Below are 12,069 nucleotides of genomic sequence, written 5' to 3'. Positions count from 1 at the left end.
CTGCATCAGGTACTGTGCTTATCCAGAAATATTAGGCATTTTCACTTCCTTGTTTTGAAAAGAATGTAAAAATAAAAATAAGGAAAGGTAATAAAAAAAAAAAGCTGAAATAACTAGTTTTATTTTTCACTTCATGATCATGTTCCTAGCAGTTTAGAAAAAGTTTTTTTTTTAAAGCACACATTAAACTATCAAATAGGTTGATCCAAATTGTCCAAATAATCTTCTAGTCCCAGCATGTCTTTTTTTCTCTCAGAGAAATTAGGATCATATATTTGTAAATGACTTGTGGCGGAGATTGAAGCAGTCAGTGTAAATGGAGTTTCTCCAGGTGCTGGCGCCTAATCGCTGGGTAATAGTTGTGGACTTGCTGTGAGGCCCGCATTATTACAATGTAATCAGAATCCTGTTGCTCTGCTGTTATTGTCAGCCACTTGTGGAATTTTAAAAGCAATAACAATTTTGACTTTAAATCATGGCATTATTAAAGTTATTTTCTTCCCTTGCCTGAACATAGCTATTGATGCTTGTCTTTGAAGGGCTTGGCTGTGGTGGAATTCTTTGTTGGTGGTGTCAGAAGAAATGTTTCTGTTCCTTGGCACACTGAAAGATTGAGAACCACCACCACTCACCCCTCCCTCCACTCCTTCCTTCACTCCTTCCTTCCTCCATTCTTTCTTCCCTTCCTCCCTCCCTTTCTTCCTTTTCTTATTGTAGTATCAATACTTGGTTATTTATAATAACAGTTATGCTGTCAGTGCAGATAATTTTTAAATGTTATTAAACCAAAATTTATGTAAATTTGACCAGGGAATTTATTATTAGGAAATTTATTTTTCCAATTATATTTTGCTTATGTTGCTAATTAATTTTATTACTAAGCAAATGCCATAATAGAAAATGTTCTCCAATAGGAGGTAATGGCTTGGGAATGTGCTTATTTATAAGCAGACTCCAATTTGAATTTAAAAAATATATAGTATCATGAAAATCAAGAATTGGCTTATGAACATATCTCTTGGCTAAAGTTATAGCAAGGAATTGATGAAACGAAAGTCTGGACGTAGGTTGCAAAAACCCACATATTTTTCCTATTTGTATTACTCATATATTTTCACAGGTCATTCAACTGGTGAGATTGCTTTTCTACTTGTTGCCATGTAGCCCCTCTTTGCTAGGGCCCTTAAGATCATGCTGTTTACTTAGCTCATTAAACTGTTTCTTTGTCTCTGCCTTTTGAGATAAATGAGCAGTACAGATAGAAGAAAGCTTAGATCCAAAGGCCCAAGACTCATATGAGACAGTCCTGAAATTGCTGGTCTCTCTTGCCTTCTGATACACTCCTCAGCCATGCCAAGTTGAAATATGAATAATCACTAAATTTAAAAGTCGATTAAACATTGCTTTTAGCAATTTTTAAAGAGAATTTTTTAAAAAAATACTTTCATGTAAAGTAGGGGGAGGCATGTTCTAGAATAAATGAAAAGGTCAGGATTTGTTAGGTTGGATTCTAGGAATGCTATATATGACGGTAGGTGCTATGTATAATCTAAACAACAGTTTAGAACCTGAAATTTCCACTTTATGAAATTTTCTTCTGATCTGAATGACCTGATTTCATTTATCTTCTGTTTTAGTTTTAATCTTCACATTTGAACATGCTCACCAATGTGATTTCAAAAGTAGAATTGTGCTAAAATCTACCTTGAAGTGAATCAGACCTTAGAGAACTTAGGTGACTTCATATGACTGCTTTTCCTACACAAAGTTCTCTCTCAATTTTGTCCAGATCAATATAAAACCTATCCCATAAGACTTAGTCCCAGGATCCAGATTGAAATTTATTTATTTGCAAGTTTGAAGGTACTAAGCCAAAAACATAGATAGATAACCAAAAAGGATGTTTAACCCAATTAGAGCCTGTGGAGGACTGAATTGGGGTAAGATTTAGGATGAATGGAGATCTTATCTATCTTTTATTTTACATGTTTCTCCATAGAAAGCTACTCTGGTTGAGCATGGAATCCGCCGCCTTACTTTCCTGGTTGCACAAAAGGTATTGGCGTACTATCTAACATTTCTTAAGATGCTGCTAGAATTTTTAAAAATCAGAAAGTGGAGTTATAATCATAAACTTATTTGTAGAATTTATGCTGAGAAATAACTGTTTTCTATAAGTTTAAGAAAAACATTAACTCATCTTTTACTCAATTTGGTTTTAAATTTATTATTTCTTTCCTTTCTGTCTTTCATTTGAAAGGATTTTAGGAAACAGATCAGCTATGAGGTGGATCAGAGATTTCATGTAAGTAAAAGGAACAATAATGAAATATTATTTACTGTTTTATCTGTTTCCCATTGATTATTTAAACAGAGAATATGTATGAGTTATTTAGAAGGGCTGGACTGATGTTTGGTCCCACTTCTTTTAGAAAGTATTATAATGACTATTCGATTGTTCTATGGTTGTTTTTTTCTACCCTATAACATTCTCAGTATATCTCTGAGAAATAATTAAGAATGAGCATATACATTTATCTGGATGAATAAGGTAGAAGCAGGAGCTAATTTCTTCTACGCACACAGTGAATCAATAATTGAGAGCTGTCAATTGCACTTTGGGGTCTTGGCTTTTTCCAAAGAGGATTCAAGTTCTATTATTGAGAATTATCAATTATGAGAAACAATCATTTATTATTAAAATGCCTTAACCAAGCCTAACTTGGTACTTTTGTCTTATGTTAATTTTAGGAGCAGGAAATAAATAAAAATTGCACATTAAGTTGCTTGTTCTCCTATTTAACTGAATTAACTTAATATTTATGAGATTAAAAGTTTTATTGAAAAAAGAAGTAAGTTATTAGCCTGGTATCTGAACTAAAGTATACCCATATGATCAGTATGATGATAGCACTAAGACCAAAAACCCAGTTTGCAATAAAGATGTCATTCTCTAAAATGACTGATTGTAGTAAAAATATTTCTTTATAAGTTGATCCTAATATAGCTAAGATTCCAGAGGATATTAGGAAGCCTTAATTTTCCTGATAAGAATTTTGTTTTATCAATTAAGATAATTAAATTCGTTTTCAAGGCCTGTTTATTTGCAATAATGAAGATAATATTTGGGATTCTGGAAATGACTTTCTAAACTTAAGGACCTATGTGTGGTTGCTTTTATTGCCCTTTTGTTTATTAGATCTTTAGCACTTGACATTTCGTTTTCCTTCTAACAGTTCACCTTGTTGGTCTAGTCCAGCAATTTTCAACCTTTTTAATCCCATGGCACACATAAACTAATTACTAAAATTCTGTGGCACACCAAAAAATATGTTTTTTGCTGATATGACAAAAAATGGTTATAATTTTGATTTATTCACACCGAACGGCTATTGTAGGGTTGGCTATTGTCATTTTTTAATTTAACAATCTAAGGGAAAAGAGGTCAGTGCCCCTGACTAAATAGTCAGTTATTGCATGTTTTAAAAATTCTTGCGGCACACCGATTGAAAATCGCTGGTTTAGTCTATAGAGAAACAAGAGAGTCTACCCTGCAAACTAAAGAGCTAAGATTCTCTGAAATGCTCTAGGAAGTGTTGTGGACTACACAACTCTCCTATGTTATTGATGTCAGGAAGCCAAGCAGAGTACAGATGCATATCAATCAATAACTTTAGATAGGAAACTGGAGACAGTGAAGAAGTATGAGGAGCTTAAAGGGAACCCTGGAGCTTTAGGAAGAAAAATCCAAAGCTTAGAGAATAAAATTGATACTTGGGGATAGAATATGAGAGGCTTGAATAAATACTGTGGCCGGTGGATGCTGTTCAGAGCTAAGGTAGACATGCCAGAGCCAGGCCCTGGATTTGGGAAGAGTATTGGGCTAGGTTCTTAAACTTTATCCTGATTTTTATTTTTTCACTGACTTTGGGATACTATACTTTTCTGGAGAATCGTGTTGAATTTGTAAAATTGTTTTCCTTTTTCGTAGTGGTTCAGATGGAGCCTTCATGTTTATAGCACGTGAACTGGTTTCCCATAATAAGCATTTTCATGATAAAACTCTCTACTAAAAATTTTTAAAAGCCAAAGCAATTAATTATTAACGGGCATTTTTTAGTGTGTTTTATATATAGAAAAGAAATATATCCTGTCTTACTGCTAAATCTATGTCATGTCCTAGAGTGTGTGTGTGTGTGTGTGTGTGTGTGTGTGTGTGTGTATGGCTTTAAAACACGTTTTCCCTCTCTGTTCTAATATTTCTGGATTTAGGTTGAAGAGGGACATGTACAGGCAAAATCTACTTAGAAATGAGCCCGGCTATGGGTCTTTCTTAGGAATCATGGTCCAGTTCCTATTTATAGTGACATCAAGTGGAAAATTGGTTATATTACCAAGTGACGTAATTTGTCATGAATGTAGAAAAGGTTGCTTTAGAACTTAGAGAAATTAAGGTGGAGACTAGATTTTCTCTGAAGCATTGAATGGCAGAGGAGTTGGGTTATTTTTATGTTAGGCCCCTTAGAAATGATTAGTGGTTACACAAGGGGCAAGGGCAACTATTACTGAATTCCATCCAGAATCTACAATAGCCAGGACCCCTGGGCAGGAGCTGTACAAATCCAGGGCTCACTGCCATGGTGTTGCTGTAAGTTCCTCTGCTGGTGGTAGCTTGCCATTCATGAAGGGTGCTTAGCCTTTGTCATGTCATCTGATGTGTGCTTGCCCCATAGTTAGTGTAGTGTGAAAAAGAGGAAGCTTTCCGTGAGTGTTAGAGATGAATCCCTTGATCTCTCTGGCTTCTTAGTAATCCACTGTGATGTACGCAGTCTCTCCTGTTCCACACTGTGAAATCCCTATATTATTGAATAGAAGAGAGAAAGCAAGCGTACATGAGGGGGCAAGGAGTGGAGGAAGGTTACCAAGTTTGGTTCAAGAACAACATTGGCTGGTGTGGATGAAGCAGCTCTACTTTTGCATAGTTGTCTCTCAGACCATTTCAGAACCAGAACAAGGTAAATGAGGGCCAGAGTAGAGGTTCCTAGAGAGTGGGTATATTGTTAAGTGTTTTTTCAGATACAGTGAAGGCTATAAGCATTTCCAAAAATTTGATGTTTAATCTCCACAGTCCCACTGGAATGCTTGCTGCTACCTTAGTCTCTTGACTCTACATGAAGCCTGTTCTGAGCTGGCAATATTTGTCAGCATTAAGGACACTTGGTGTCAAGTCTGTTTCCATACCATGTAATTAAATCAAGTACCTATCATGGGATTTGAATAACTGCTTAACATTACTATAATAACAGAACATTTGAGGAAAAATTAGCCTATTCTTATAAATATCTTCTTCATATTAAAAAAATATTGAAACCTTGAAAGCCAAAGAACAGGCTTTGAATTTTTGCAGCTATGAAAGCTGCAGCTCTCTGCATTCATGTAGTATTAAGTCTGTTCGTTTCACTCACATTTCAGGTCCCAAAACGTGCAGCAGAAGGTGCTATTTAACTGGAATATAAGTATTATACTTTTTGAAGTTTCCATATTTTTTCAGCAAAGTGTTTTTAAGAATACTAAAATGTACATTTTCAGGATTTCTTATCCTTTCCCACCTAAGCAAGAGTATTAGGGCCAAAAACTGTGGTGAGATTCTAAATCAGTTTTGCATCTGTAAAGTTTCCTTTTGATTCTTGTTTGTAAGATTTCATGAGATTTTTAAAATTCTGCTATAAATAGCCTAGATGCACTTTTATTGATTTTATGTAAATAACTCGCACTTTAAAATGAAATGTTTTGGAAGGAAGAGCCCACTATTGAAAAGAGTTATCATGGTTAAGTAGTTCATTTCTTTAAAAAAAATTTATATGTCAACTATATCTCAATAAAGCTGAAAAAAATTGGTAGTTTTGTTTGCTAGTGGATCAACTATTAGTTTTTCAGAAGGTTTGGTTTGGGTTTTTGTTTTAATTACAGTCTATATAATTAGTTCTCAGCATGTTGAGGTAAAAGAGAATTGCACCAGCAAGCTTTCAATTTCTTCATCTCATTAGGTTTTTAACACGATTATTAGTATCATAATCAGCTATGATGTTTTCTGTTGCAGGTTTTCACATTCTCTGATTTGCAGGGTGTCTTGATTGGCTAATTTAGTCAAATTATTTTGATTGTCTTGATGATGGTTGGCTGATTTAGAACACAGCAGGGGTATAATTTCTTCCTGAGAAATGTTGCATTCTTTTGTTTTTTGGTACCAGCACACTAAGAGGGTTTTTCTTTGTGTACATTCAATCATGATATTTGCCCATAACACTAGTAGAATGTCTGGAAAGCAATTATATTAGTGATAGAATAAGCATGAATGCAGTTAGTGGAAAAATTGGCAATATGAGGATGAGGTAGGATGAAGGAATTTACTAAAACTATAGGATCAGACTTTTGTATTTCTTTTTTTCTGTGTTTTTCTGTATTCCAGTGATTTTTGTTTGTGTGTGTGTGAATGCCAAAAGAGGTGACTTTCTATAAAAGTCCTCAGACTTGAAGAATTGCTCATTAATCCTGCTGTCCCATTGCACAGAAGTTCTTACTCTCCTGTTCTGAATGCTTTATGCTTAAATTGAGGATTTTTCTGTAGAGCTAAAATTTATTCAAAAAATGTTTGCTGATATTATCTCATAACACCTTTTCTTAGCTAACTTTAATGAAAGTGGTTTTTCTTATTGGTGGTCTATTCCCACCTCTGCCAAGAATTAGTCAGCCTCTTTCATTATTTGTAATAAAGGCATTTCTATTCAAATTGTTTGCTTTTCATACCTTTCAGTTACTACAAATTTTTTTAGTTGGTTTAAGCCGTAAAAAAAAAAAAAAAAAAAAAAGTGTGTTTTGGGTTCTATTGTTACGTTTTTGAAGGAAAATAGTCATTTAAATAAATGATGTACTAAATAAATATTTTAATTAATTAATGTTTATCACACTCTTCTATTCTGTCTTAACAATTAGATAAAATATTTATTTAGTACATCACTTTCCTTTCAGAAATTTTCATGAAAGTATTTTGTTACCCTTCCTTTTTTGACTTGTGTTACCTTAGGTAGTGCTCTGAAAGCCATATTTCTCAAGAATAAAACAAAAATGAGACTATAAAGCCCTGAGCATATACCCTACTGACAATGCAGCTGAACATCTTTCTGTTTAACCTTGAAGTCATCCCCATGTTCTTTACAATTATTCAGGGTAATTAGAGAATTACTTAGAATGAAAACACCATTAGTAAAATATCAGTGCTGTGTAAAGTTCACTTTCAAAAGACTTTTAAAGACCTAAGCCTGGATAGGGGGTTTCCCAGGCTTGCTAAACAAAATGCAACTTTACAGTTAAAATGCAAGAAAAATATAAGAAGGTTTACTAACTGTGCAAGCTATAGTTAATGTGAGGGTGAGGTGTAATACCTGTGGAAAGTATTTAATAAGTTTTCAGTAAATTCATGAAACACAACTTTTCAGGATGAGTTTTGCTTTGTTTTTTAAATTAAAAAAAAAAAAGAATTTCTGTTTAAAGAGAAGACTTCTATTGAATCTGGATTATAACAAAAATAGAGGGGTAATGCTCTACACGTGAGAAGTAGTGTGGTAGAGATGAAGGGCATGAAGAGACCCAAGTTCATATTCTAGGTTTCTGATACTGGGCATATCACTTGGTCATGGCTTCCTCAGCTGTAAAATGGATACCTAACCTCGAGAAGTTGTTGAGAGCATTCAAGGGGACAACACATGGGAGTGCCTGCCACCTAGCAGGCTTTCATTTCAGCTCATGTTTCCTTCATGGTTCCTAAAGCTCATTGAGAGACATTTATGCAGCTGGTCCTGGTTTCTCTGCCTTGTCCCAATGAGTGTTTGATTATCTTGTACTCATAATGAAGAAGATGCCTAATGAAACCTCCTATAGAGGCACATAGTAATGACTTGACTCTAACACCACCAATAGAGCTTCCCATCCGAGAAACAGGGGTATTTGGTGTTAATAAGTTAAATTTCAGAAACTAATGGACTCTGCTAATTGAATTCATCTTTGTTAATTAATAAGGTTCTAGTAAATTGGTTGCTTTCTTTTGTAATGCCCTGTAAAAGAGCGGTAAGACCAAATGATTCTATGTTCACTAGTTCCACCCCATTCTTTCTTACACATGTAGTGGTAGTGACCAAAGTAACATCTTTACTTTTGTCTTCAAACGTTATTGTTTAAACCCTTCAAATTATTGATTTGAGAGTGAATGAGGAAGACACATGGATTGGGGATTTTATGCTTTCTGGTTAGTTTCATTTTAAGAGTTTCTTAAGGGGAAACTTGGGAAATCAGTCCAATAACTGCTATTGCAGTGCAGAAGCTTAGAGAGTATATTGGTTTTATTTGCCAGGTTGTGCCAAGAGCAACACCCAGGAAGAATTTTTTTTTTTCTCACTTGGGAGATGAAAAAATACGATTCCCCGCTCCCCCCCACCCCCCAAAAAAGAGAGGGTAACTATTGAAGTTAGGTTAATGGTGTGGTGATTCTCAAATGTGGAAGTGGGGTCAAAGTGATGGTTACCCAGAGGATCATTCACATTCCCTAGGCTAAGGTTCAGTAAGGATTGTGTTTTCTAAGAAACTGTCTTTTGATGCTTGAGTGCTTCTGTACTATGTGTTGATCCCCGAAGAACCATATCTATGAAGGACTGATACATTTTCCCCTTCCTTTAACACAGAGAGAATTCCCTAAATTTTTCACGTTCCGAGCAAGGGATAAGGTAAGAACTAATTCCTTCCCTCTGTTTTGTTTTGTTTTTATGTTTTTTTTCCTTACAAGTCTAAGAATGGCATATCTTTGCCATTTTTTTCTCTAATTGAATCTGTGCTTCCCTTTGCCTTACATGTATCTTAGAACGAAAGAAGACTGTCTTCTGAAAGAGTTTGGTTTAGGAAATAATCGAATATACTGACTTACCCAAGAAAGCAATAAATTTCAACATCATCCTTATGCTTTTGATGTGATATTAAAGGACTGCTACACTTAGTAGGATTATTCTCATCACCTACAGTTTATATTCAGAGTTACAGTTTTTCAAATTTTAAAATACAGACTTTCATACTGTGTTGGTTTCTTCCTGTTACGATTCACTCAATTGACATGTACTCTGGAAAAACAATTTAATTTCAGCAAAAAAATATATTAAATGTAAATATAGTTCTTAAGATATGTGTGTGTGTGTGTGTGTGTGTGTGTGTGTGTGTATGCATATGCATATATATATATGTATATGTATATATAGGATGTTTCAAAGCCAAATACCTCTATTTAAAAAATTATATAATGTTCATTTGTCAAGTATTTACTGTGTCCTTTGTATTGTGCCAGAAATTATAAGAATATAAGACATGGGTTTTGCCCATGAGCATTTTAGACTAGGTGGGTAAAACCAAAACACTGGTATGTGAAGTAGTTGTTAATGTGAAACAGTTTGTAGTTCATTGTTAAAAAAAAAAATTATAAAGATATTAAATGCTACAGGAGTTCTAGGGGAATTGATTTTTTTGTTTGTTTTTAATGGAAAGCATCATCACTTGTAAAAGCATAAATGATGAAAGCTTGGGAAGTTAAATAGGTTTTTTAGCGCCTAACCTTATGTAAGCTATAGCATTATCCTTGAATGTAGACCATTTTTGTTGTTCATTAGCACATCATAGCTTATGTTTTTATTTTTAAGCATCTCTTTTACATAAGTACGCATTCATAATATCATTCTGTAACCACTTCTGGTGGGCTGTTTTTTCTCCAATTCTTGTGCTCAGTTTGAGGAGGATCGTATTTATCGTCACTTGGAACCTGCCCTCGCCTTCCAGTTAGAGCTGAACCGGATGAGAAATTTTGACCTCACTGCCATTCCATGTGCTAATCACAAGATGCACCTGTATCTTGGGGCAGCCAAAGTGGAAGTGGGCACAGAAGTGACAGACTATAGGTTCTTTGTCCGTGCGATCATCAGACATTCTGATCTGGTCACCAAGGTGGGTGCTGTACTTTAATGGGAAGTTATCCTTGAGGGAAGGGACAGAGGAACAGTCATGGTTCAAAATTAGATTTTCTCTTTTTGAGTCAAAGCTCTTGTTCATCTCACTCTCTAATATCCAGCAGAAGTCTGAGAATCATTTCTCTTACAGAAGTAAATATTCCATATAATAACAAACTTTTTCCCCCTTTCATTTGAATTTCCTTGGTAATGGAATCATAGTAACTCTCACTTGAGAGAAGGAAAAGCATATTAACAGAAAATCATAGGAGAGTTAGGTGATGACAGAGGGTAGTGAGACAAGTTAGAAGTGACCCCATTGTAAACTTGTCTAAAGGAAGGATAGTTTCTCTACATAGCAAGGTGCTTCCTGGTGTGTTAGTTATTACTACATCCCATAGCCATAACCTTTCTAAACTGCTCTGGCATATGTGAGGTGTAACCCTATTGGGATTCCAGTATCCCCACCTATTGGAAGGAAATGATACACTAAGAGACAGAAGGAAGAGTGCAGGAATTCTTTTTTTGGTTTGTTTTTTTTTTTTTTTTTATATATATTTTATTGATTTTTTACAGAGAGGAAGGGAGAGAGATAGAGAGTTAGAAACATCGATGAGAGAGAAACATCGACCAGCTGCCTCCTGCACATCCCCCACTGGGGATATGCCCGCAACCCAGGTACATGCCCCCAACCGGAATCGAACCCGGGACCCTTCAGTCCGCAGGCCGACGCTCTATCCACTGAGCCAAACTGGTCTCGGCTTTTGGTTTTGTTTTGTTTTTAGTTTTTGTTAATCCTCACCAGAGGATATTTTTATTCCCCATGACTTTTTAGAGAGAGTGGAAGGGAGGGGGAAAGAGGAAGAGACAGATACATCAATGTGAGAGAGACACATCGATTGGTTGTCTCCCACACGCGCCCCAACCAGGGCTAGGCATTGAACCTGCAACCCAGGAACATGCCCTTGACCAGGAATTGAACCTGAGACCCTTTGGGCCATGGGTCAATGCTCTAACGACTGAGAAACACCAGCCAGGGCTGCAGGAATTCTTAATCTGACCTTGCCTGCCCCTGCTGCCTGTGGTTATTGGGTTGACTAGGGAGAAAGGTCAACACACTTCTAGCAGGTGCCTTATGATTCATGACATACCACCGCTTAATTCAGTGGTTCTCAACCTTCCTAATGCCGTGACCTTTTAATACAGTTCCTCATGTTGTGACCCAACCATAAAATTATTTTCGTTGCTACTTCATAACTCTAATTTTGCTACTGTTATGAATCGTAATGTAAAGATCTGATATGCAGGATGTATTTTCATTGTTGGCGACCCCCAGGTTGAGAACCGCTGGGCCTTAAGTAATTATAATAGCCATTTCATTATTGCCTCTTAAAACACATTAATGTTGATTTCTTCCTGCATAGGAAGCTTCTTTTGAATATCTACAAAATGAAGGGGAGCGGCTGCTCCTGGAAGCCATGGATGAGTTGGAAGTCGCTTTTAATAATACAAATGTTCGTACTGACTGCAACCACATCTTCCTCAACTTTGTGCCCACGGTCATCATGGATCCATCAAAGGTACGTTTCTTCTTAGCTTCTCTCCCAGAAGTAGCAAACGCAAGCAGTGAGATTCATTCATATTTATTTTCACTAAGACCTGGACACAGGCACTCTTGATTAGCTGGTTGAGCCCTTGATATTTAAAGTTTACAGAATGCTTATAAGACTGGTTTTTGGGATGGTGTCAGAAATTTGCTATAGCCTTGAAAAGCAGACCTCAAGAATAAAGGTGGTATGATTTATCTTGCTGGTTATTTATTCATAATCAGTACAAAAAAATAAAAACTTTTCCACTTCCTCCATTGGTATCTGTATAATGATATTTGCCATGATAGCAGCCCTATCCTATCCAATAAAAGAGAAACATGGTAATTAGCCATACATCCGCTACCCTTCCCATTGGCTAATCAGGGTGATATGCAAATTAACTGCCAGCCAAGATGGCGGCCAGCAGCCAGGCAGCTTGAAGC

At 35.9% G+C, this 12,069-nt stretch overlaps 1 protein-coding gene across 11 annotated transcripts in view; it reads left to right on the top strand.

The window, feature by feature from the left end:
* Positions 1-12,069, top strand: part of ACACA (acetyl-CoA carboxylase alpha) — a 277,027-nt gene that overhangs the window by 159,790 nt on the left and 105,168 nt on the right. For all 11 annotated transcript variants that reach the window (XR_004972815.1, XM_036340342.1, XM_036340341.1 and 8 more), the window contains 5 exons: positions 2,000-2,056; positions 2,261-2,305; positions 8,736-8,777; positions 9,820-10,035; positions 11,462-11,617. Coding sequence is in view for 10 of the 11 variants with exons in the window: in XM_036340342.1 (XP_036196235.1) it covers positions 2,000-2,056; positions 2,261-2,305; positions 8,736-8,777; positions 9,820-10,035; positions 11,462-11,617 (516 nt within the window). In the remaining variant the exon portion in view is untranslated. The remainder of the gene's footprint in view (positions 1-1,999; positions 2,057-2,260; positions 2,306-8,735; positions 8,778-9,819; positions 10,036-11,461; positions 11,618-12,069) is intronic.

Source organism: Myotis myotis, unplaced genomic scaffold (assembly GCF_014108235.1).
Source record: "Myotis myotis isolate mMyoMyo1 unplaced genomic scaffold, mMyoMyo1.p scaffold_m19_p_17, whole genome shotgun sequence".
In the NCBI taxonomy this organism is placed as follows: domain Eukaryota; kingdom Metazoa; phylum Chordata; class Mammalia; order Chiroptera; family Vespertilionidae; genus Myotis; species Myotis myotis.
This window is presented reverse-complemented; position numbering and strand designations above follow the sequence as displayed.